General features: G+C 46.7%; 1 protein-coding gene across 1 annotated transcript in view; it reads right to left on the bottom strand.

The window, feature by feature from the left end:
* Positions 1-1,473: 1,473 nt before the first annotated feature.
* DCLK3 (doublecortin like kinase 3) overlaps positions 1,474-23,932 on the bottom strand; it is a gene marked incomplete at its 5' end in the record, with an annotated part of 47,021 nt that continues 24,562 nt past the window's right edge. Inside the window, 4 exons of the mRNA XM_080934796.1 lie at positions 1,474-1,899; positions 5,501-5,668; positions 7,709-7,841; positions 21,791-23,631. Coding sequence (XP_080790922.1) covers positions 1,706-1,899; positions 5,501-5,668; positions 7,709-7,841; positions 21,791-23,631 — 2,336 coding nt within the window. The 3' untranslated portion in view covers positions 1,474-1,705. The remainder of the gene's footprint in view (positions 1,900-5,500; positions 5,669-7,708; positions 7,842-21,790; positions 23,632-23,932) is intronic.

The raw sequence follows: 23,932 nt of genomic DNA, 5'->3' as shown, positions 1-23,932 counted from the left end.
CTTACAAGCGTGAGGTCCTGAGTTCAATGTCCAGAACCCATGTTAAAGCTAGGCATGGCAGAGCATTTGCAATCCTCGTGCTGGGAAGGATGACATGTGAATATCTATCTAGGGACCACCGGCTAGCCAGCCTAGGCGATTTGGTGACTTCCTGGCCAGTGTCTTAAAACTTGAGATCGATAGTACTTGAAGAACAGCATGTAAGGGTGTCCTTAGGCTTTTGCCTACAGGTGCACCTGCACACACACACACACACACACACAGACACACACACACACACACACACACAACATACATGCATCTTCCCACGTCACAGGGCACAGCCTGGTCCTCTCCATAAGACCTAAAAAGCATGTGTATTAGAACTGTTATAAGCCCTTCAAGAGTAGCCCATGCCTTTCTGGTGATTCGGTAGTAATTCCTGGTTTCTCCCTCAAATCCCCCTCCCCTCTCTACCTGCTTCTTTAGCTCCCCAGTAAACCTAATACAAGGATTGAAGCTAGAGACAAGAGCAGGAGTACAGGACCGCTCTGCAGTCAGGTCTGCCTCATTGTAAACTGAGGATGGGCCGATCGGGACATCCTATGCCCCGATTTCTCCATCTGTAAAGTAGGGTGAGAATTGTCAACACAAAACACAGCTCTTGCTCCAAACAGAAATTACTGGGAGCCAAACATGAGTGGCCATTACCTGGCAGCATTTGTTTATGTGGTCCTAAACACATCATCCCATCCTGGAAACAGTTACATGAAATTATTATTATTATTATTATTATTATTATTATTATTATTATTATTATTATTATTATTATTATTATTATTATTATCACCAGATTAAACAAAGTCTCAGATCAATGAATTTACCAAATATGCTGGTGGTCTGATCAGGCAGGCAACTTACAGCAAAGCAGGGATGTCTCTTCGGCTGGCTTTGGATGCTATCACATCTTAGCTTTAGATTAGAAGCTAATGCTCAGCTGAGTTCATACATTCCGACAGCTTTATCTGTTAGGCGGGATATACAGTTTGGTAATACATGGCCATTAAGGGGATGGAAGGTCACCCAAGGTAATTTTTGACTCTCAATCTGAACATTCAAATTCTCCACAATCATGAAGTTCTGATCAGTCGGCCTGCAGATTCATCAAGAGAAGTGTTGGGGTTTTTCTGTTTGTTTGTTTGTTTGTTTGTTTGTTTGTTTGTTTGTTTGTTAATTCATAGAACCATGTGTATTGGTCTCTTTGTCAAAGGTTAAAACACAGCTGAATTGAACTACTGCCCCAGCTCTTCCCACCATTGAACAAGGCGGATCATTCTCTGTTGTTCATCGTGTTTTATTGAGATAGAAAAGCCAGGGATCACCTCATTCATTGTGTGGAGGAGCTCAAGTGATGGGAGGCACACTCATGTAGCCCACCATGAACGTGACTACTACAAGGAGGGAACAGAGTTCATCATTATTAGCAAAATTCTACATTCGTGGCAACTCTTAGCCCCAAAAAAGTATTAAGCACTTCAGACATACAACTCCGAAAATATCATACAGCACTGAACATTAGGAAGATACTTTCAAACGCTTTTTAAAAATATGCCAGGCGGCTCTTTCCTTCTTCTAGTTCTTTTAGAGAGGTTTCTTGCACAGCCTTGCTCGTAGACTTCTCTCTTCTCTGTCCTCGAGGAGACCAGACTGGACAGATGTCCCAGGGTTATGACAGCTGTTCTGCAACCTTCTTGTTCTGGCTCTGGAAGCGACCCTCGCTGCTGGGGGACTCCTCCCTCTGCGGGTTCACTGTGCTGGGATGCCCAACCATCTCAATCCAGGGGTGCCGTAGGACCTCGTGGGCCGTGTAGCGCTTCTTGGGGTCCACCACCAGCAAATTTTTCACCAGATCTTTGGCAGCTACGGGACGGGAAGAAAGTGGAGAAAAAGAGGTCAGTGAGGGTGGCTCTGATGTGTTCATTCCTTACAAAGCATGAGGTGGGAGTCCATACACCCACATTAGCACTATGAGGGGGTCTAACAAACTTTCCTTGTCCGGGGCAGCATGACAGAAGGCAGAAAAATCCCAGACCTGTTCCAGCCACTCATGACCACTGAGCGTTAGCAATCAGGTTAAGCTGACACAGGGGGATCGCTTGAGTGTGAGGCTTAGACTGGATGAGCTACAGTTACATATAGTTACATAAAGATAGTCTGGGCAACAGAGTGAGGTCCAGTCTAAAAGGGGGGGAAGAAAACATAAAAGACAAGAAGGAAGAGAACACTCCTCCATTGTTTGTGGGGTTGTAAGCTGGTACAACCACACTAGAAATCAGTCTGGCAGTTCCTCAGATGGACATAGTTAATACCTGAGGACCCAGCTATATATCCTGGGCATATACCCAAAAGATGCTCCGACATATAACAAGGACACATGCTCCACTATGTTCATATCAGCCTTATTTATAATAGCCAGAAGCTGGAAATAATCCAGGTGTCCCTCAACAGAAGAATGGATACAGAAGTTGTGGTACATTTACCCTGTGGAGTATTACTCAGCTATTAAAAACAATTACTTCATGAAATTCTTAGTCAAATGGGTAGAACTAGAAAATATCCTGAGTGAGGTAACCCAGTCACAAAAGAACACACATGGTATATACTCACTGATAAGTAGATATTAGCCCAAAAGCTCAGAATACCCAAGATACAACTCACACACCATATGAAGCTCAAGAAATAAGGAAGACTAAAGTATGGTTGTTTCAGTCCTTCTTAGAAGGGGGAATAAAATAGTCACCAGAGGTAGAAGGTGGGAGAGACTTGGGAGGAAGAAAGGAGGAAAAATGGAAAAGGGGGTCAGGATCAGGTATGGGAGGAGATGGGGGTGATGTACAGAGGGTCAGGAAGTTGAACAGAGATGTATAGCGATGGGGGATGGCGAACTTGGGGTAGCCACCAGGAAGTCACAGATGCCAGAAAAGCAAGAGGTTTCCAGGACCCAGCAGGAATGAGATTAGCTGAAATACCCAAGAGGAGAGAGAACCTGTAGAGACCATGCCCAGAGATTAGGCCAAGCCCCAGTTGAGAAAAGGGGCCACCCACTCATCTCCAAATTTTTAACCTAGAATTATTCCTGTCTAAAGGAAACACAGGGACAAAGTGTGAACACAGAGTGAAGGGAAGGCCATCCAGAGACTGCCTCACCTGGGGAATCCATCCCACATACAGACACCAAGCCCAGACACTACTGCACATGCCAAGAAGCGCTTGCTGACAGGAGCCTGATACAGCCGTCTCCTGAGAGGCTCTTTGAGAGCCTCACTGATACACTGACCACTGGACTGGGCACAGAGACCCCCAACGAAGGAGTTAGGGAAAAAGCTGTAGGAGCTGAAGGGGTTTGCAACCCCATAGGAAGAATAACAATATCAACTAACCAACTAACTAACTCACTCACTCTCTCTCTCTCTCTTTCTCTCTCTCTCTCTCTCCCTAAACCTAACTGGTAGGCAGGGTAGTGGGCAAGTAGACAAAAGAACACCCTCTGCCCTCCCTCCCAACCCTCACCCCCACTCTGCAGGTTTTCCCTCCTGATTCATAGTACACCGAAAGAAAACACCCAGCTTTTCGCTCTTATTGAAATGTGCTTCTAATTTAGCCCCTCCCAGATGCCCTTCCAGCAATGTCTAGAGTCTAGAAGCCACAGATTTTCTCCTGCCCTGACCAGTACAAGCAGGGCAGATTCTGCAACACCCTGTTATATAATATGGCCTTTTTTCACATGATCCCCCAAAGGCCACTTTGGAGTGCCAGTCACTTCAGTCCAGTAACCACTGCAACCAACCAAGCAGAACAATACTTGGGTAGCTAGCTCCATGATGGTGGTAGCTACTGATACCTTCTGGCAGAAGGAGGGAAGAGAAGGAACCATGGTTGGGAGTCCAGCCATTACTTCCTTCGTTCTCCTCCCAACTACAAGTGATCTTGGGAGGGGCTGGAGTATGTAGAAAAAGAATGCTGACGGAAACACTGACTCCATAATCCACCTTCCACAAGCTCGTCCTCCATGATGGGGTGGGACTATTCAATGATACAGCCCTGTTGGGGTCATCCTTGTTCCTGGAAGTCACCTTTCACTCATACTATGTAAGTAAATTCAATAAACTCCCTGGTCTCCAAAATTGCCCTTTCATGAAGTTGTTGCTTTGGTCTGTCTGTGGGTATGTCTGGAGTAGATGGATGTTTGGTCATGTCTACTGAGACCAGGCTGCAGGATGCTCCAAATTATTGAAACCAGTAGCTTTTTCAGACTGTGCCTTGCCCTGAGAGATTCCATTTTATAAGTAGATTTTGACTCTGTCTTGAGGATAGAAAAGTGCTGTACGCCAGAGCTAACACTTAATTGGGACCATCCAGCCAGTCACCAGTCATGAAGCACAGGACTAGAACTTATCCCCAGGCATAGAAAATGTGCCCCCTATAAATTTATTGGAGCGAATTGAGACCACTGGGTAATATGAGCATATTAAAATCATATCAGGAAAACAAGGCCCAAGAACATAAACAACCCAGACTGAGAAAAGGTGAAACACCCTAACTTGGACCCTCATGGCAAGTGTCTCCACCAACCTGTCATCTGAAACCAGGAATGTGCTTCAAGAATCAACAGGGAGAGTGCTCTTAGCTGTCCCAGGGGCACTGCCTACCCAAAGGCTGCATGCCCATCCTCCTATTTGCCTCTCTGGACCTGCCACCTATCCATCTACCAATTCTAGCCACAGAGCTGATCCTGTGCTTTGACCACTTACCCAACACCACGACTTTATTCTCAAAGCTCATGAGTCACAGCAGCCTGGCTGAAAAATGGCAGCCTTGTTTGGGTTCCTTATCTTGTCAACACATATTCTACTTACATTCCTATCTACCCACTTCAGAAACTTCATGAAATTCTGCTGCAATCCCCTATAGCCCTGTGTATCTATTCAGTGTGTGTGTGTGTGTGTGTGTGTGTGTTTACCCTGTGATAAATGATATGAGAGTTAATTAAGATTGGAATAAAAAGAACATGTGTTAACCTTGGCCCAATTACCAGTCTGGCAAATTGCTACCATTAAGATTGCTTTGTAAATTGATTTTTACTCAATAAGTTCTGCTGTTGTGGAAAGAGACACAGGTAGGTGTGTGTGTGTGTGTGTGTGTGTGTGTGTGTGTGTGTGTGTGTGTGTGTGTGTGTGTGTGTGTGTGTATTTAACTATGTTGCCAGCATAGCCTGCTCAGGACAATATCTTTTCCAGAAAAGTTAACATAGGACATCCCTTCTAAACCCCAAGAGCATCACAGACTAGAAGACCAGATCTAAACAGAGACTCCTCCAAGCCTTTCATCTATGCATGAGAATAGTTGAGCGCCACTCAAAGCCTCACCCACACTCTACAAACGCCTCTCCAGGCCACTCTTTAAAGAAGTGGGAAGAAGCCCACAGCCTTCCTTCTCATCACAGGGAGCCTCCAAATCTCACCATCAGAAATGTTGTCCCAGTAGGGAGAAAGGAACTCAAATTGGCCCAGTTGGATGATGTTGAAGAGCTCGTCTTGGTCCCTCTCAGGACTTCGGAAAGGGGGGAAGCCACACAAGAGGATGTACAGGATCACGCCTGCAGCCCACATGTCCACCTCCAGGCCATAACCTGTAAGAACACAGAGACAGGCAAGTCAAAGGTGATAAACTCTTATCTGTTGAACTGTGTAATGACAACAAAAACAAAAAATCCTTTTTCCCTTAAGTTACTTTTGTCTGGTATTTTGTCTCATCAAAAAGAAAAGTATCAAATGTGGTAACTGATTATAATGTAACTCTTTAGAGATGAGATGTACAAAGTAATTGTCCTAGTTAGCTATAACTGTCAACTTGACATAGCCTAGAATCCCCCCCCCCGGGGGGGGGGCAGTCCCAGTTGAATGTGAGCCTATGAACAATATCTATAGAGAACTGACTTGATTATTAGTTGATGTAGGTAAAAGAGCCAAGCCCACTATGAGCAGTACCATCCCTAGGCTTAAGCTAAATAAGAAAACTAGTTAAACATGAGCAAGCCATCAAGCATCATTCTTGCTTAGTTTCTGTGGAATTCCTTGGTTGTGAGTGAGTTCTGGGGCTGGAATAGCAAGCAGACTGTCTTCTGCCTTGCACGCTCACCCTGACTTCCGTAAGTGGTTAGCTGTGACCTGGAAGTGCAAGACAAAATAAGCCTTTCCCTCACCTAAGTGGCTTTTGGTCGTGGTGTGTGCCACAGGAACAGAATGAAACCGGATGTCCAGTTCTGTGTACACCACTTCTCATCCTCCCCACACAGACGTATGCACACTTTCAAGAACTTTCTGACTCCTCACCTTTAGGAAGTAAACACAACGGGCAGCTTTGAACGGACATGCCTGGGAGCAGGTTTATCAAGGCACAAGCCAATAAGAGCCTAAAGTGAATAAAGCCCCCGGTGGTCCCTTTGGGGAAAGCCCAGTGATGACTGTTCAGTTCTCAAGGACTGTTGACTCTTGGGGGACAGATTCTTCTGCTCCTGACCCCTCTTAAGATTTTCCCTTTGCCTCTGACACTTCCATGCAGCCCAACACTATACTGACTGCCTTGCCCCCTACCTGTGACTTCCCTGAATCAAAACTTAACTGTCCTTGTCCTGATGTCATGGCAGAGCCACCAGCTCACCAGCTTAGCCATCAAATCGAAGCATCCCAATATGATACATTTATCCAGGACAGCCATCCTTGCCAACAGGACAACAGTGTAGGTCTGTATCGACGTCTCTTGATCGGCGTGATGAAAATTTGACTCCTCCCACCTCATTTCCTCCATGAACTTTTCCCCAACATCCCATGTTAACTAGTGTGCTTTCCCCACACACTAATTCGCTTTGTCTTTCTTCTCATTCATCTTTGCTTGAATTGCAATGTCTTGTCTTCTACTGTTCTCATACACCTGCCATTCCAAATCTAAACACTTCCTGATTGGGATGAGCCTGGACTTAGCCTACCCAACTCACCGACTCTCTAAAGCCAGCGAGACTAGTCTCAAGTCTCCACTCTCTAATCTCACACATGCTCTGTCTCTTCATCACAGCTCCCATGTGCCTTTGTCAACTGGGAGCCACCCTTGCCTCCCCACCAATGACCAAGCTTTCAATCCATCCAGCATCTCTGTCTCAGCTAACAGGTGAATTCACCTCACAGGGCCACAACCGTCAAGTTAGCTTCCGTACACTTTCTGTTTATGCGCTTTACCAAGTGTGTTGACAAAGTCGATCACTCGATCTATACAAATGAGGAATGGATATTTATGTAGTCTGAAATGAGATCTCTTTTGCCTTTAAATGAAGGTTCACCAAGAAATTTTTAAACTTTTAGGCCTAAGAAATGTTTCCATTTTCTCCCATAGTGTTATACCTAGGTACAAATGGCCTTTGTTGAATAGATTTCTCCCCAAGTTCTGTTCCTTTGTCTCATTGTCCTGTCTACACACACAGAGAGGATGGGGGCATGCACACACTGAATTAATTAATTATTATTAATTATTAATTAATTAATTAATAATAAATAAATACTTTTAACCAAACCTGAGTTCCAGCTATCTGAGACTTTGTAACAGTTCCTTGTTGGAAACACTAAGGCATCTGCTGATTGCAAACCTTGAGTACCAAAGAGCAAAGGGTATCACTTACCTTTCTCAGAAAGAATTTCAGGAGCCACATATGTTGGTGTCCCGCACACAGTAAATATAGGCCTCACAACATGTTTAGCCAGGCCAAAATCAGCCAGCTTCAAGGTGGTAGACTTGTCTTCATTTCGCTGAACCTAGAAGGAATGGAAATGTCCAAAGCATTAAAACTGTGATGAAAATAAAGGACACTGAGACAGTAGTGTGTGTGCATGTGTGTGTGTGTGTGTGTGTGAGAGAGAGAGAGAGAGAGAGAGAGAGAGAGAGTGCAACCAGGGACACTGAGCCAATAGTGTGTGTGTGTGTGTGTGTGTGTGTGTGTGTGTGTAACCAGAGACACTGAGACAGTAATCTGTGTGTGCAACCAGGGACACTGAGACAGCAGGGTGTGTGTGCATCCAAGTCAAAGCAGCAATGACCCATGTATCAATGTCACAGAGTATCCCAGGACAGATACGTCCAGCCTGACCTCAGTGCAGCTGCTCACATTTTCAACCAAAGAACCAGAGTCAGGTTCACTGCACCATCCAGTTGTGTGCTATCAAATGTGATGTTAAAAAGTTATTGATTAAAACTCAGTTTCTCAGCTGTACTGGGCACATGTGTGTGTCCAAGAGCAATCTGTGAGTTGGGCACCGTGCTGGACAGTGCAGAAGGAAATCATTTCTATGGGACACTACTGCATTCTGACAAGGGTCAGTGGCGCTTTGAACATGAACTAACTCATGTACAAACAAGCAAAGGTCTAGAGGGCCAGTTTGCCGGCTCAGTGGGTCATAGAGCTTACCAACAAAACTAACCTGAGTTCAATTCCCAGGGCCCATGGGAGGGGAAGAGAGAGAACTTGACTCCAACCTCCACATATGATGGAGGCACACAATCCCACCCCACTATAGAAAAACAAATGCACATCATACTCCACGTGGAGAAAATGACAAGGGTCAAACCCGGTACTATCTGGCTCCAATTTCAAAATGCACAGTATGACCATACAGTGTAGGCTGATTCCATCCAGGGAAAAATTAAAATACCAGACCCAAATTCAAACTCCAGCCTTCTTCGATATCAGCGAGCGCCTGTCCAACTAAACCAAAGGTCAGCTGTCCATAGCCCATCACAGGAGCCAGTGGGCAAGGCCAGATGATGAACAGCACTGTTAGGCCAAGCTCAGGGTAAGAACTTACTGGGCGCTTTTATCAAAGAAAGAGACTCACTGTTGCCGTCATACCTACAGGAGGAACATCCAGGTTGTCTGCAGCTCACACCCAGTGTTTCTGCTGGATCTGAGCACAGACCCCCCCCCCATGCTCCCATCAGCACTTAGGGGTGGAGGCAAAGGGGACTGATGGGTCGTATCTGAGTTACGGTGGCAACTGGCATGCAGTCTGGGGTAGCTATTCCGTCTCTCCTTCCCAGGTAGATGGCTAGATACTTGCGGTCTTTACGAATGCGCCCTTCCCTTGTAAAACCTCCAGTTCCATTTGAGACTGAAATAGCAGAATTGTGACTATGGATCAAGAGAATAGCACCTGAGGTGCCTCTAGGACCTCAGGTCAAGGCAGGACTTTCTGAACTACATGGACCTGTCAATCAACTGGGCAGTGAAGCCCTCCGGGAAAGCTGTCTGTTCTAGAGGCTTTAGAAACAGGAGAAAGCCTTCCTGGAGTGTAGGTAATGCAGGTCAGCACAGCAGTCTGTGGTCCTTGTCTAATCTCCACACTTGGGAGTGTGTCTTCACAAGGGGTGGTCATTTGGGGGTGTCACCCTCCTGAAAGTTTTGCAATTCCCGCCAGAAGCACAACCACGCTGTCCTCTGTGTCTTGTCTCTAAATTCTCTCAGTGGGGATTTCAAAGCGGAAGCTTGAGGGAGATCCTGACAATACGATGTCACACATGACCATGAGCTGACGTCTCCATAAGCTGCATGTGTTGTAATTCTGAGTTCGGGTCAACACTGGTATATGAACGGAAACGATGACAAAGGGGAAGGCTGGGAAACCCAACATGGCTGACAGCTGAGAAAAGCTGAAGTGCAGTGCGCATGTCCGGGCAGTGGGGCGCGCACGTCCCTGCCTGCCCATCCGGGAGCCGCTGAGCTTCTAACCCTGACCAACTCTGGCTCATTTCCATTCCTTTCCTTCCTTAATAAACTGCCTCTATTTCTATCACTATCCGTGTGTCCCGGGTCCGTTTCCACGTTCCGAGAACCTGCAGACCCCAGTAGACGTGTCCTGCAGAGCCCAGTAGAAGTGTCCTGCAGACCCCAGTAGAAGTGTCCTGCAGAGCCCAGTAGACGTGTCCTGCAGACCCCAGCCACGACTTTACACATCATTGTCTCCCAAGTTAATCTGGCCAAGAACAAACCATCGTCTCAGACCCCAAACCCGGTTCTGCGCACTCCACACACAGAGGCAGATGCAGCCTGAAGGAGACAATGGGGTGATTTAGGCTGGAAAGTCTAGTTAGGAAGGAAAGGAAAACAAACTATTGTTGGCGCCCGGAATTACCAGATGGATCCTCTCCGTCATCATACGACTACGTAGTTGTTGAGGGGGGAAAAATGTTCCCCGCAAAAATATTTGCAAATGTTTCCAGCCAAATGATCAGAATCAAGAGAATCTGGCCAATTCAATACATCCAAAAAAAAAATGGATACTTCTATCAAAAAAGTAATTGGAAGCCCACGATTCCAATAAAGCCCAGCTGAAATGTTCCGGGAAGTCAGGCTTTTATTTAAAACTGCATTGTTTGGTGTCCTGTATATATCTTTAAATCAGGTTTTAAGTGACTCTATGAGCTGGTCTAAAACATAAAATGTTGTTTTTGTCTCTTGGTAGTTCAGCTTTTTCCAACTGGAGCACCACCTGTTGCTGGGGAGGACCCCGGTTCTACTCTGATGGTTTCTTTAATAGTCTCAGTGATGTCTGTTGTTATTTTCTTATGAGTTTATCTATTTTTGCGAGAGGTGGTACACCCGGTACACATTATAGATACAGGTACCCATGTAAGCATGATGACAGGCTGCCCCTGCCCCCTTCTTATTTAAAGAGACAGGATCGCTCACCAAACTTGAAGTTTCAGCTAGGCTGGCTGGCCAGCAAGTTCCTGGCACCCACCTGTCTCCATTCTCCAACACGTCAATTACAGGTGCACAGTCACTCCTGTAATTTACATGGGTGCTGGGGATTTGAACTCAGGTCCTCTTACTTCCATAGCAAGCACCATTACCCAATGAACTGTCTCCTCGGCCCTTCTCAGAGCTGTCATTGGCTTCACTGTATAACCAGCTTCGTTCCACTTAAGGGTATGCAATGTGTGAGTGTTTGTCATCTTAATACTTTGCTTCAAAGCACTACCCATCTTACCGTCACATCAGACCTCCACCAAGACAGGAAACTTGTCTAACACATCTCTCCACCAGACACTTGTTCATCTCAGATCCATTTCTGCTGACCCAGGAGTCCATCCCTACGTGCTTTCTCAATATCCCCTCTGGGGTGACAGTGAGTGAGGATTCATCCCTTCCAAAGACGCAAAGCAAGGAGCATGACCCCCTCCCCCCCCAACCCAACCCCAAGCTGGCTTTCTGAATGCTCTAACTTATAATCCCAGGACTCCAGCGAGTCCTTTATGGGGCTTGGTTTTTGGTGTGGAGATACGGAACACTCAGAACTCTCATCTGGCCAAGCAGCCAAAGGCCCCGTTAAAAGTCTATTTCAAAGCCTATGTCTCAAAAGGCCATTCTGGCTTTCCCAGGTTTGAAAGCCATCCTGCCCCAGTCTACTTGTCTATGTCCAGCTTACCCACAACCCACATCTCCAACTTTATCTAAACACGTTGTTCTGGGCCATGTTCTTGCTGGACTGATCCAGGCCCTCTGACAGACCAAGCTATGTGGCTCAGGATGACTTTGAACTTCTGACCCTCCCACTTCCTGATCCCAAGCGCTGGGATTATAGGTGTGCACCACCATGCCATCTTAATGCTCTTCCAGGGATCAGACCCAGGGCTTCATAAGCCAGTACTGTACCAACTGAGAGACATCTGTGCCCCCAAGAGAGATCTTTATGCTGTAATGGACTGCCCTCCACTCTGCCCTTTCCCCGGTATATCAATGTAAGCATGGCTATGCAGTCAGGTGTGAGGTGCATGCCTGTAATCCCAGCACTCGGGAGACTGGAGAATTCCAGGCCACTTTCCACTGCACAGCAAGGAAGACCCTATCTTGAAAACAGACAGAAACCCCTTAATAAATGAAATTTAAAATATACTTTTAATCTCTAAGCAGAAGAGGGCAGCAGAGTACAGACCAGAAACAAGGCACCCTTAAACATTAGGCTTGGAGCAGGCCCACTTCTCTGGCAAATTCCTGCTCGAATCTTCATGCTTCCTCCGGCCATTCCCTCCAAAGCACATTTCCAACTAGCGAGGACAGAAGTGATGTTAGAAGCCACATCAGATCAAAATGCCAATGCCGCAAACCAATTTATACTTGAACATAAAAGGTACTGTAACCCCTGACCATCAGGTTTACAGCCACGCTGAGAACAGCAGCCAGGAAATGGAACCAGCCTAGGTGTCCAGCAACCGAAGAAGGGAAGAGAAAATGTGGCTCGTTGCACAATGATACTTTATGCAGCCACAAAGAATGGGATCGTGACATTTGCAGGAAAAAAAAAATTGAACAGAACTGAGTATTATTACATTAAGCAAAGCAACCTAGACTCAGAAAAATAAATGCTGCATGTTTTCTTAGATACAGATCCTCGGCTTTCATATTTATGTGTGTGTATAGAGAGGGTGAGTTCAAGTCATACTAGGGAAAGAAAACAGGCTTCCTGAGAGGGAAGCAAGAGGCAGGGAGATAAAAAGAAATAAAATACCCTAGAGGAGGGGGACCAGCAAGAGGTAGATGGGGGATCTGGGAAGGGGTGTGGGAAAGGAAGATCCACAAAAACAAAGGGTGCCTGAAAATGGCTTATACAAGGGAGGTGTGCAAGGCGGAGCATAGCCGTCTCTCGGCCACTTGTCTTTTTTAGCCCCAGGCTGCTGGGGGAGGACGGTCTGATATCCGTGTTTCCTGAGTTGAATCTGAGACATTCCTATTTCTCTACACTTTACGTCACCGGAGAGGATGAGAATCAAAAGAGATGAGAAACAGCTATGCGTTCACCCTGCTGCTCTCTCTGGGGTTAGTTCCCCACAAGTAGCCTGGCTCCATTACCGCAGGGCCAAACCCCCCAACTTAAAAACACACACAGCCCGTTCCTACACACCCCTTCAGCTACTTCAGCTGTTTTGTGATCTCCTACATACACACACACACACACACACACACACACACACACACACACGCATGCATGCATGCACGCACATATGCACATATGTCATGCATCTTGAAACAGACACCTATATCTGCTACATGTGTATTTTCGCTCTCCGGGATCCCCTGAACTCAGCTCACATTGCTGTAATTACCCTGAAGTCTTCTCCCTCCATTAAAAAGATGAGTCCCACACTAGGTAGCTGCAGGTCAAGACACCAGGGTCCTCTCTCCTCACACACTGTCCCAACGCATTCACAGGGACGACCACCTGCCCCTACTCACTTCAGCTGAATGCCGAAAAACTAACAGAGAGCTTACCTCGGGGACCCAGCCTCAGATTCCTCCTCTGCCCTTACATCACCCCCAGCAGACAGGACTTCCGAAGATGCATCAGATTCTTCTAGAAGAAACAAAGTCTAGGGAAAGCTTGGAAACTCACGGAAGAGATCTACTTAGTTGCTTTCTCCAACTAAAAGAACCTTGAGAAATGTAATCTTCGGTCCTCCGAGGGCACAGGAGAAGACATTCACCCAGGCAGGTGGAAACAGAATAATGCCAGTATTCACTAACAAAATGACCTGGACGGAAGCCCTGTTTCATCTAACTCTCTCGTGATTCCGTGTTATTGCTGAAATCTGTGTTTTTTTTTAATTTAATAAAGTCTGGCCTGATGAGATATGCTGCCATGGTTATTACCAACGTGTAAAATTGTTAATGCCTGGAGCATTTATGAGAAAACAGGGGTACATGCCTAGCTTCGAGCTAAGGAGGAAAGACTTAGGGCTGGTAGAAGAAATGCACTGTGGATCAAGGAGAAATCCTACCACGGAGTCCTTCTTGTATATCACAGCAGAGGAGAGAGGGGGAAAGGACATAGGGAATTAAGGTCAACCAAATGATGGAAGACGTTTATGTCAGAGGAAGAATGGGCAAGAGATGTGTGGGTCCTTTTCATCCTTGGCTTTCCTTGTCGCCCTTAAGAACACATAAGTGTGCACAATCCCAGCCATATTCAGTAGTTAGATGACTAAACAAACCTACTTCATCCCGGAACCAATAAGAAAGGCTCTGCCTTTGTCTTCACCTGAGCTGTGACCTGCCCCTACCAGGCCACCTCCATTTCTGCTACTCCAAGCACTCAGAGCTAAAGCAACTGGAAGCAGTGGCAAGATCCAGGAAACAGGCAGTGTTCCATGTGTCAGCGAGAGGAGCAACTGGTTATCTGCCCATGTCATTCCTCCCAGCCCCTCCCCTGAACAAGACTCTACTCCCCTCCCCCCACCCACTGGAAGAGTTGCTTCTAGGACTCTGCTTGAGCCTAACATCTCTTCCATCCCTGCCCGCTCACCCAGCTGTCTTGGCTGAGGATACCTAGCCTGTATACTCCCCATCCTGGGTGAGCTGGTCTAATTACCACCTCTTCGCAGGCTCCTGTGGCTTTCTCCCACTTTCCCTGGGATTCAGTCTACTCTATCCCATTCCCTCCAGGGAGCCACATACAGGCACAAGAAGCCATTACCAGGGATATTTCTGCAAGCTGGAAAGTCTCGTAATTAAAACTTCCTTTGCAAGATCTCAGGAGATCTAAATAACCCTAAGGGTAGAAGAATTCCAATATCAGGAAATGAGATTCATGGGACCAGATGAACTTGGCAATACAGAAGGCCTGAAATGTTACTCCAGGGCCTAATTATCGGATGTAAATATTTCTGTTGATTAAAACATGATAAGCAGCTACGTTCATTAAGAGCTTTGAGTGTGCTCAGAAAGTGTCTGTAAAAGCAGCGGCCCTTACAGTCCGATGCTCAGTCAGAAGTTGGGGCTAAAATAAGGTCTCATAGAGAGCCAGGAGCCACCTCTAAAAGGAAGGAAGCATTAACTTAACAGCACATGTAGGTATGTGAAGAACAACTGGTGGATGGTGATCGCTATGGCAACAATGGTTGGTGGATGGTGATCACCATGGCAACAATGGTGAATACTGGAATCTTGGAAAATCAAATACATTTACAACCTAGTTATTCTCTCAACAAACTTGGAAATGGTATCTATCTAAGCCCAGACAAGAGCAGTTGTCAAGTCCAGCAGAAGCCTCATCTTTGTCTGAAGGAAACCAAAAGCCTGGCACTGGCTAGTTTGGAGCCTAGACATGATATGCCAAACTTGACTTAGGCAGAAAAAGGCCAAATGTGTTTCATGAGTGTGATAGACACAACTGTGTCAACAAGTGTCCACTGGCAGATCGCCCAGAAGAGCAAGGCATTACATCTTCCACAAAAGATTGCTCCCAGCCAGCTTTCTGCTGTTTGTGAAGCCACACGTGGATGAATGGACACATACATACACTCGTGCATGCATGAGGTGGATTTGGAAAGAATAGAATAGACTTTTTTTTCCCCCAAATCAGAAAAAGTTCTAAATGCCAACTGGATCAATATATGAACAAATCATGTACTGAGCTGAAAATACTATAGCTATTCACCTGCACAAGAATTGTACACACATGCAAGTACACATATATATATATAAAATATATAAACATGGCAGGGGGAGAGACTAGCTGGGAAGAATAGAGTAGGACTGTCTTAGTCAGGGTTCCTATTCCTGCACAAACATCAGGACCAAGAAGCAGGTTGGGGAGGAAAGGGTTTATTCAGCTTACACTTCCACATTGCTGTTCATCACCAGAGAAAGTCCGGACTGGAACCCAAGCAGGTCAGGAAGCAGGAGCAGATGCAGAGGCCATGGAGGGATGTCACTTACTGACTTGCTTTCCCTGGCTTGCACAGCCTTTCTTATAGAACCCCGGTCTACCAGCCCAGGGATGGCACCACCCACAAAGGGCTGGGCCCTCCCTCCTTGATCACTAGTTGAGAAAATGCCTTACAGCTGGATCACATGGAGGCATTTTCTCAACTGAGGCTCCTTTCTCTGTGATAACTCCAGCTGTGTCAAGTTGAGACAAAACCAGCCAGTACAGGCAGCATCAAGAGGGGACAAGATGCTTGTGGGAGATGAATCTGCTCCTAATACGTTGTACACATGTATGTAAATGATAAAAAAAAACTTTCAGAAAAAAATTACAGCTAACCTGTAGTTTTCCATCCTCCCTCTCTCTAACACCACACACACACACACACACACACACACACACACACACACACACGTAAACAAAACACCACTGCCTCAAAACACTAAAAAAATCCTCAGCTGTGAAACTGAATTCTACCAAGATCTGTGCCTGCTTAATCTTTCAGATAAATTTGTCCACACTGAAGATATCACCTTTACAGTTCCTACTGCCCAGAGTAACTCCCCATGTTCAACCAGCCACAGAGCGCGCTCTCCAGTGACACAGTACTTTCAAGTCCAACCCTCACACCGAGAGAACAAGCTGAGACACAGACTGATTCCAGGACCTTGTCCTGGTCAAAAATACAAGGTAAACAACTTCCCCCAAGTGAAAATAGTCCCAGAGGACAACTGATCTCACATGTGGAACTTATGAGTGACTGGTGGAACACATTAGTCTGAATGTGTAGGAAACACCCGGTTCACAGGACCTACCCGGAGCTCTCAGAAGAATCTCTCCTGCTTAAAGGGTTCAGTAAAAACAGCAAAGGAAGGAACAAAGAATCTGTTGAGAGTCTGGACATCAAATGGGAAAAAATGCTTTCGTGCAGACCCAGGAGACAGAACAACAATAAGACTGAGTGCTGGGGGTTGTAGCTCAGTTTGTAGCGTGTCTGCCTAGCAAACCGAAATCCTGTGCTCAGCCCCATAAACCAGGTGTAGCACATGCCTGTTACCCCAGCAAGTGCAAGATGGAGGAGAGATGATGAGATGTTCAGCACAATCCCTGGGCTACACAGCAAGCTTGAGGCAAGTCTGGGACTCATCAGGGAATCCATTAGCCAAAAGAAATATTGATAGTAATAATAGAGAATTATTATTTTTTAGAGAAGGGACAAGAACACCAACAAATATAAAAATTCCATTTCCCCAAGAGAGTGATTGGAGGCTAATTCAGACCATGCAGGCAAACAGCCAAATCATCCTTGCAATTCTATTAAAGTTGGCAAAAACAGGAGTCCCTGAGTTAATGGTCAATGTAAACCTTGTTTGGCTGGAGAATGAGATTGACTTAGTCTGTCTTCAGGCTGCTTGTGGGGGGGTTTTGGGGGAGCAGTTCATGGGCACCATTCTGCAGCCTGGCGAATTAAAGGGGACACACTAAATTTCTAGCCGCTTTGTCCATTAAAAAAAGAAGAACCATGTGACTTATTGGCATAACTGTCTCGTTCACTACTGCTTTGTCTGCAGCAACTAGGCTCTGAGTGGCCCTTCGTGATGAATGCCTGGGCACCACAGACCTTTCAATATGCTGGTCTCGGTGCCACCAGCAACCAGTGAAGTGTTTGCTGTTTCCCAGGCAGCAGGAAGTGATGCCAACTAACGGCAAAACTGCTCTCAGTGTCACAGTAGAGTCTGAATGAAACCGGGCCTGTCTTCCCGGGGAAAGAAGGGAGAAAAGGAAGGAAATGCAGAGCCATGGAAGACAGCTCAGTCAAAAGACTTGTGCAAGCCTCACGATGTGAGTTAAATCTCTGGAGATGATATAAAAAGCCAGATGTGGGTGCATACACGAGGAATCCCAGCACTCCTGCGAGACGGTAGGGACGGGACGGGCCCAGAAGCTCCAGGAGCAGCTGCCATGTTGGGCACAGAGGCAGTAACAAAGCAAGACTCTGTAACAAGATGGAGGGAGAGAACCAACTCCTGAAAGTTGTCCTCTGACCTCCATGAGCACATCATACCATGTGCACAACCGCAGTCACACACATGAACAGCACACACACAATGATGATGATGATGATAAATATTTTTAATTTAAATATTGGACTGTGTGCTGGTCAGTTTTGTTGACTTGACAAAAAAAAAATACCCTAGAGTTATCTGAAGTGCAAGGACCTAGGCCACTGTGAGAGGAGTCTCCCCTGGTTCTGTGTTGTATGAGAAACCCTAGTTTGCCTTTGATTATGTTGTTTATCACAGCTGGTGAGATGGCTCAGTTGGCTGCAAATGCTTGCCACTACGCCTGATGACCCGAGTTCCTTCTTCAGGACCCATACAGCAGAAAGTGAGAACCAATCCCACAAGTTTTCGTCCTTTGAAGAGCGGCCTGCTCATAGCTGCCTGCCACCCACCTCCGTCAACACACAACACATAAATAGAGCTGTGATTCGTTCTTAAATAATGTTTAGAAATTTATTTATGTGTATGGGTATTTTGCCTGCATGTTTATCTCCGTGCCACGTGGATCCCTGGTGCTCAAGAAGGCCAAAAGAGGACATGGGATCTCCTGGAATTGAAGTTTTGATAGCTGGAAGCCACTATGTTGAAATCAAACCCAGGTCCTCTGAAGGAACACCAGTACCCTTAAACTATGAGCCATCTCTCCAGCCCCCAATAATTTTCTTTAAAAAAAATAAAAATACAGAATGTGCCGGGTGGTGATCAGAATGTGTCAGGTGGTGATCACAGCTCTGAAGAAGAAAATGGGACAGAGATGCCAGATGGTGACAGTGTGAGATTTGTTGTTGTGACCAAGACTGCCAGGAGATGTACTTATGAGGCACTCTGGGTTCCTCACTCACTGGCATAAGAGAGAGCACACTCATTGGGATCTTTGTCTAACTAGGAGAGCACCCAGAACTCTCAGCAGATTGGCAGAGTTGAAAGATTGAGTTGGGGACAATTTGAAGATGCTTTGGTTGGGCGGATGGGGAAGTAGGAGTAGTTCTGTGGCACCTCTGTTGAGACAGGGCCTTTAGAAGACCAAGCTGCTCCTGAACTAGAGATAACCAAGGGTAATCTTCATGGCGTGATCCTCCCAAGTACTGGGGCTACAGCATCTGACTGTCTGATTGGGTGTCTTGTCCCCATGTGCAGGCAGGAGAAGGAGGCAACAGTATCTGACAGCTGTCATGGGAAACATGTGGCCACATTCACAACTTAAATAATGCATCCTGACATTATTACAAAGAGGCTATTTTTTTTTTTTCTTGATCCACCCAAGACACAGTAGCCTTATGGGAAGTAGGCATTCTGTGATATTTTTATGTTGAACAGGAACATGCCATAACCAAGCTGGGAAGAATGTGCTGGCTTCTGCGTGTCTATTTTTTTTCTCATGCCTATTCTAGCCTAGCCATGCAAGATACTATTGCTAGTGTTCTTATTAAATCGGGATACTAGAGCCGAGGAGATGGCTCATTGAGTTTACTGGCCAGACTAACCTAGGCACTTTGGTTTCATCCCTAGAAACCCAAGTAAAGGTGGAAAGTGAGATCTGATTCCACAAAAGCTGTCCTCTGACCTCTACACATGGTGACATTGCATAAATGCTCCATGCCCGTCTGTCTGTCTGTTTCTTACTCTCACAGACACACACACACACACACACACACACACACACACACACACACTCATCATCTAAGGATGTATTCAATTATTTAATCATGTGCATATGAGAGTGTATTGTCTGTGTGTGTGCATGTGTGCATGTGTTCACATGCCTGTGGATGTTAGAAAAGGGATGTTGGATGCTCTGGAGCTGTGGCTATAGGCGGTTGTGAGACACCAAACATGGGTGCTGGATACTGAACTCAAGTCCTCTAGCAGCAAGCACCTTTAATCACTGAGCCATCGCCCCAACACCAATAAAAAATGTTAAGTAAAATAAAAATAAGTCAGGAAACAAAGTGTCATGTGGCTATTTGCTTCTAATCAAAGCCTTCCTTCTTCGAGAGGTCAGAAGAGGAAGGCTCTTAGGACTCATGACGCTTAGAAAGTTATCCGGTGCATGAGGTTCCTTACCCCAGGGTTATATAAAGACAGCAAACTGCTGCAGGAAGAGAGACTCTCCTGTGAAGCTGCCTGCAGGTCAAGCAGAGAGTCCCAGGGATGCAGCTTGGGTCAGTACCCATACAGGGAGAGAACAGTGATGCAGCTGCCTTTGAGTTATCCACACTCCACTCCCCTAAGTAACCAACGAAACCATTGGTTCACTACACTAAATGTGGGTGGCATCATTTCTTTTGTCTGTCATCTGTGCCCTGTTTGAGCTGCATAGAATGTTGTTCCTTACTCCCTGGGAAAAATCATTTGACACTAAGGTCCAGAAAGGATAAGGCCTTAATCTAAAGAAAGAAATCAAGAAAACCAGGAAGCAAATGACTGCGATAGATAGTCTTATGTCAACTTGACACAAGCTGAAGTCATTTGAGAGGAGGGAACCTCACCTCCGTAAGGTCAGGTTGTAGGCAAGCCTACAGGGCATTTACTTAATTAGTGATTGATGGTGGGGAAGGGGCTATCCCATTGTCGGTGGTGCTATCTCATTGTGGGTGGTGCCATTCCTGGGCTGGATGTCTTGGGTTCTATAAGAAAGCAAGCTGAGCAAGCCATGAGGTGTAAGCCAGTAAGCAGCACCCCTCTGTGGCCTCTGCATCAGCGCCTGCCTCCAGGTCCCTGCCCTGCTTGAATTTCCTGATTTCCTCCAATGAACAGTGATGTGGAAGTGTAAGCCAAATACACTTCTCCCTCCCATTTGCTTTTCATCATGGTCTTTCTTCCTTCCTTCCTTCCTTTCTTTCTTTCCTTCTTTCTTTTAAAGATTTATTTATTATATATAAGTACACTGTAGCTGTCCTCAGACACACCAGAAGAGGGCATTAGATCTCATTACAGATAGTTGTGAGCCACCATGTGGTTACTGGGAATTGAACTCAGGACCTCTGGAAGAGCAGCAAGGGCTCTTAACCACGGAGCCACCTCTCCAGCCATCATGGTATTTCATCACAGCAACAAAAACCAAGACACTTTCCCACAAGCCTCCTCATGTGACCCACATGCGTATCCCTCCAGTTCTGCAAGCTGGGAACTCCTTGGTACAACCTTGTCCTCAAAGAGGACACAGGGAGGGTTGGACGGTCGATGCAAAGCCTGAGGGAGAAGTCCCCAACAGTAGACACTCGCTGTCTATGCCAGAGGATATGTAAATGTTCAGTAAATTAAGTCACATGGTCACCATCAAAGCAAACATTTATCTCCTAGGGAAGAAAAGACGTGTTTTCTGCCTTATTTAAATCAAAAGGCTTATATTTCTGCAACAATCAAAACAAATTTATTCAGCAATTTAGGAACTATAACCAAAATTTTTTAAAAGCTAAAATATGCATGTTAAAGCAGTGTAAGGGAATATTCTCAAACAAAAGGTAACACAGTGTGTCTTAGTCAGAGTTTCTATTCCTGCACAAAACATCATGACCATGAAGCAAGTTTGGGAGGAAAGGGTTTATTCAGCTTACACGGTACTGTTCATCACCAAAGGAAGTCAAGACTGGAACTCACACAGAGTAGGAACTTGGAGACAGGAGCTGATGCAGAGGCCATGGAGGGATGTTACTTACTGGCTTACTTCCCCTGGCTTGCTCACCTTGCTTGCTTATAGAACCCAGGTCTACCAGCCCAGGGATGGCACCTCCCACCCTTGATCACTAGTTGAGAAAAATGCCTCGCAGCTGGATCTCATGGAGGCATTTCCTTAATGGAGACTCCTTTCTCTGTGATGACTCTAGCTTGTGTCAAGTTGACACAGAGCCATTCAGCACAGTGTGAAGCCGTTGATGTTCATTCTGCCCTACGTTTTATAGAACCCCCCCCCCACCTCTGGAAACAGCAAAACTCCAGACTTACCAGGAGGTTTTCCGGCTTCAGGTCCCGGTGGACGATCTTCTTGTCGTGCATGTGGACGAGGGCCTTACACAAGTCTGTGATCATAACTGCAGCGTCGGGCTCTGGAAACTTCACACTTTCAATGATGGCGTCGAAAAGGTCCCCTCCCTGAACATACTCCATGATCAGGTAGATCTCGGCCTCTGTTTCATAGACCTCATGCAGTTTCACGATGTTGGGGTGAGAGAGGCTCCGGATAATTAAAATCTCGCTGTCAACAATGTCCTCCTTGCCCTTCAGCTGGGACCTGTCAATAATCTTCATGGCGTAAGCCTGCTTGGTCTCTCGGTGCTTACATTCCTTCACGATGGCAAAGTTCCCGTCTCCAATGATCCGACCTATGTCATAGTGCTTCTCCACATCCGCTGTGATGATGCCCGTGGGCCTCAGCTTCCGGCCGCTGGGCCTTTCTGCCCGGTTCTCTTCCAGCTTCATCTTAGATTCCTTTTCTGGTGCCTTCCTCCCTCCTATGCCACCTGGCTTCTTCTCGTGCTCTGCTTCCTTCTCCTCCCCTCGGGTTCTGGGGAGCTGTGGGGGTGCAGCCTGCTGCTCCCTCAGGAGCCAGGTGGCATGCTTATTCCTGCATGTGTGCCTGGCGTCTCTCCTCACATCCACGGGCCCCTCCTCCACAGCTGGCGGACCTGTCACGAGGTCCTTCTGGGCCCTCACCGCACCCTGTGGATGACTTTCCTGACTTTCTGAGCCTCTGCTCTCTTTCTTGTCTGAGTTGTTGTTGGGCCTCCTTAACTCCTGAGGGGGATCCCTGGGGCTACCCCAGTGGCTGTCACCCTTCCACCCTTCCTCTCCATCTGTAGACTTTGCCTCAGAAGCCCTCCTGCAGCTCCTGGTCCTCACTAGCTTCTCAGCTTCCCACTTGTGACCTCTCCCCAGGTCCAGCTCAGAGGTCCCCAGGGGACACTGCTCTCTCTGCAGGCCCAACTGCAACTCCCTTTCTCTCTTACACTTCTCACACCTGACGATCTCCCCCGAGGTCTTTTCAATCTCCACCCCGAGATGCTTCTCCCCACTTGCATGAGTCTCCTCCTGAGTGGCTTCCCTAGGTGATGGCAAGCCACCCGATTCTGACTCCTGTTTCCCTCTTACCCACTTCTTCTGGGCCCTGGCCTTATCTTCCGGGGCCAGCTCTGTGGAAGTCTTGCTCTGATGCCTAATGACTGTCTTGCTCCCCATTCCCTCACTATAGCTTCCTACCTCCCCACAGCGGTGGCCTCCTTTCAGAAGCTTACTGGGAAGTCTGCTTCTCAGCCTTGGGGAGGGGACTCTACTGTGAGGGGCCAGGGTAAGAGCCCGGTTCTTAGGATACAACTCCTCCATGGCCAACTGGATACTCTTCAGGGTCAGTGGCTCTTTGCCCATGGCTATGAAAGCATCACCCTCCCGGAAGAAGTCAGACACACTCTTGACCTCCCTGCCCTTGAGGGTGAACAACTTCCTCACACGGTCATTCTTCCATCGTGGGAAGCCCAAGGCTTCAGAGATGTCCGATAGGAGCTGCTCAAATGTCTGCACTGACCGCCTGTTGAGGAGCAGGGTGGCCTTGCGGAGAGGCTGCCCACCCAGCTTCACCACCGTCACCACCCTGGGCTTCAGTGGGCTGTGCTCAGTGCGGACTGAGTGAAGGCTACTCTGAGGGCTGAACATCGGCATGACGACACCACGTGGCCCCAGGACCGGCTTCTCCAGAGGTCCTCGTCCTGCAGGCAACCAGGAGCCTGGCAGCTTCCTCTCAGTGATCTTGGAGCTTATGCATTTCAGAGAATGGTCACATGGGCCTCTGTTGCCTGCAATAGGAAAAAAGACAAAGGAGGTTAATCAAAGGGGGTTTATTGTCCTTTGGACTTCTGGCTTGATTGGTAGAGGGACTGGAAGTGCAACTCCAGAACAGCTGGCTGGCCCACAAGAAGACAGGGGCTTCATTTCCCAGTCACAATAAACAAACAGACAAATAGACAGATAGACAGGTATTCTACGGTCACTGTTTAAGTATGAATTAAGTATGTAAAATGACAGAGCCTTTAACCTTTATATTTTAGCTTCAGTCTCCTTTGTGAGAGCTCAGAATGGAGTTCATTTAACAAAATG

Source organism: Micromys minutus (assembly GCF_963924665.1).
Source record: "Micromys minutus genome assembly, chromosome: 21".
Lineage (NCBI taxonomy): Eukaryota > Metazoa > Chordata > Mammalia > Rodentia > Muridae > Micromys > Micromys minutus.
This window is presented reverse-complemented; position numbering and strand designations above follow the sequence as displayed.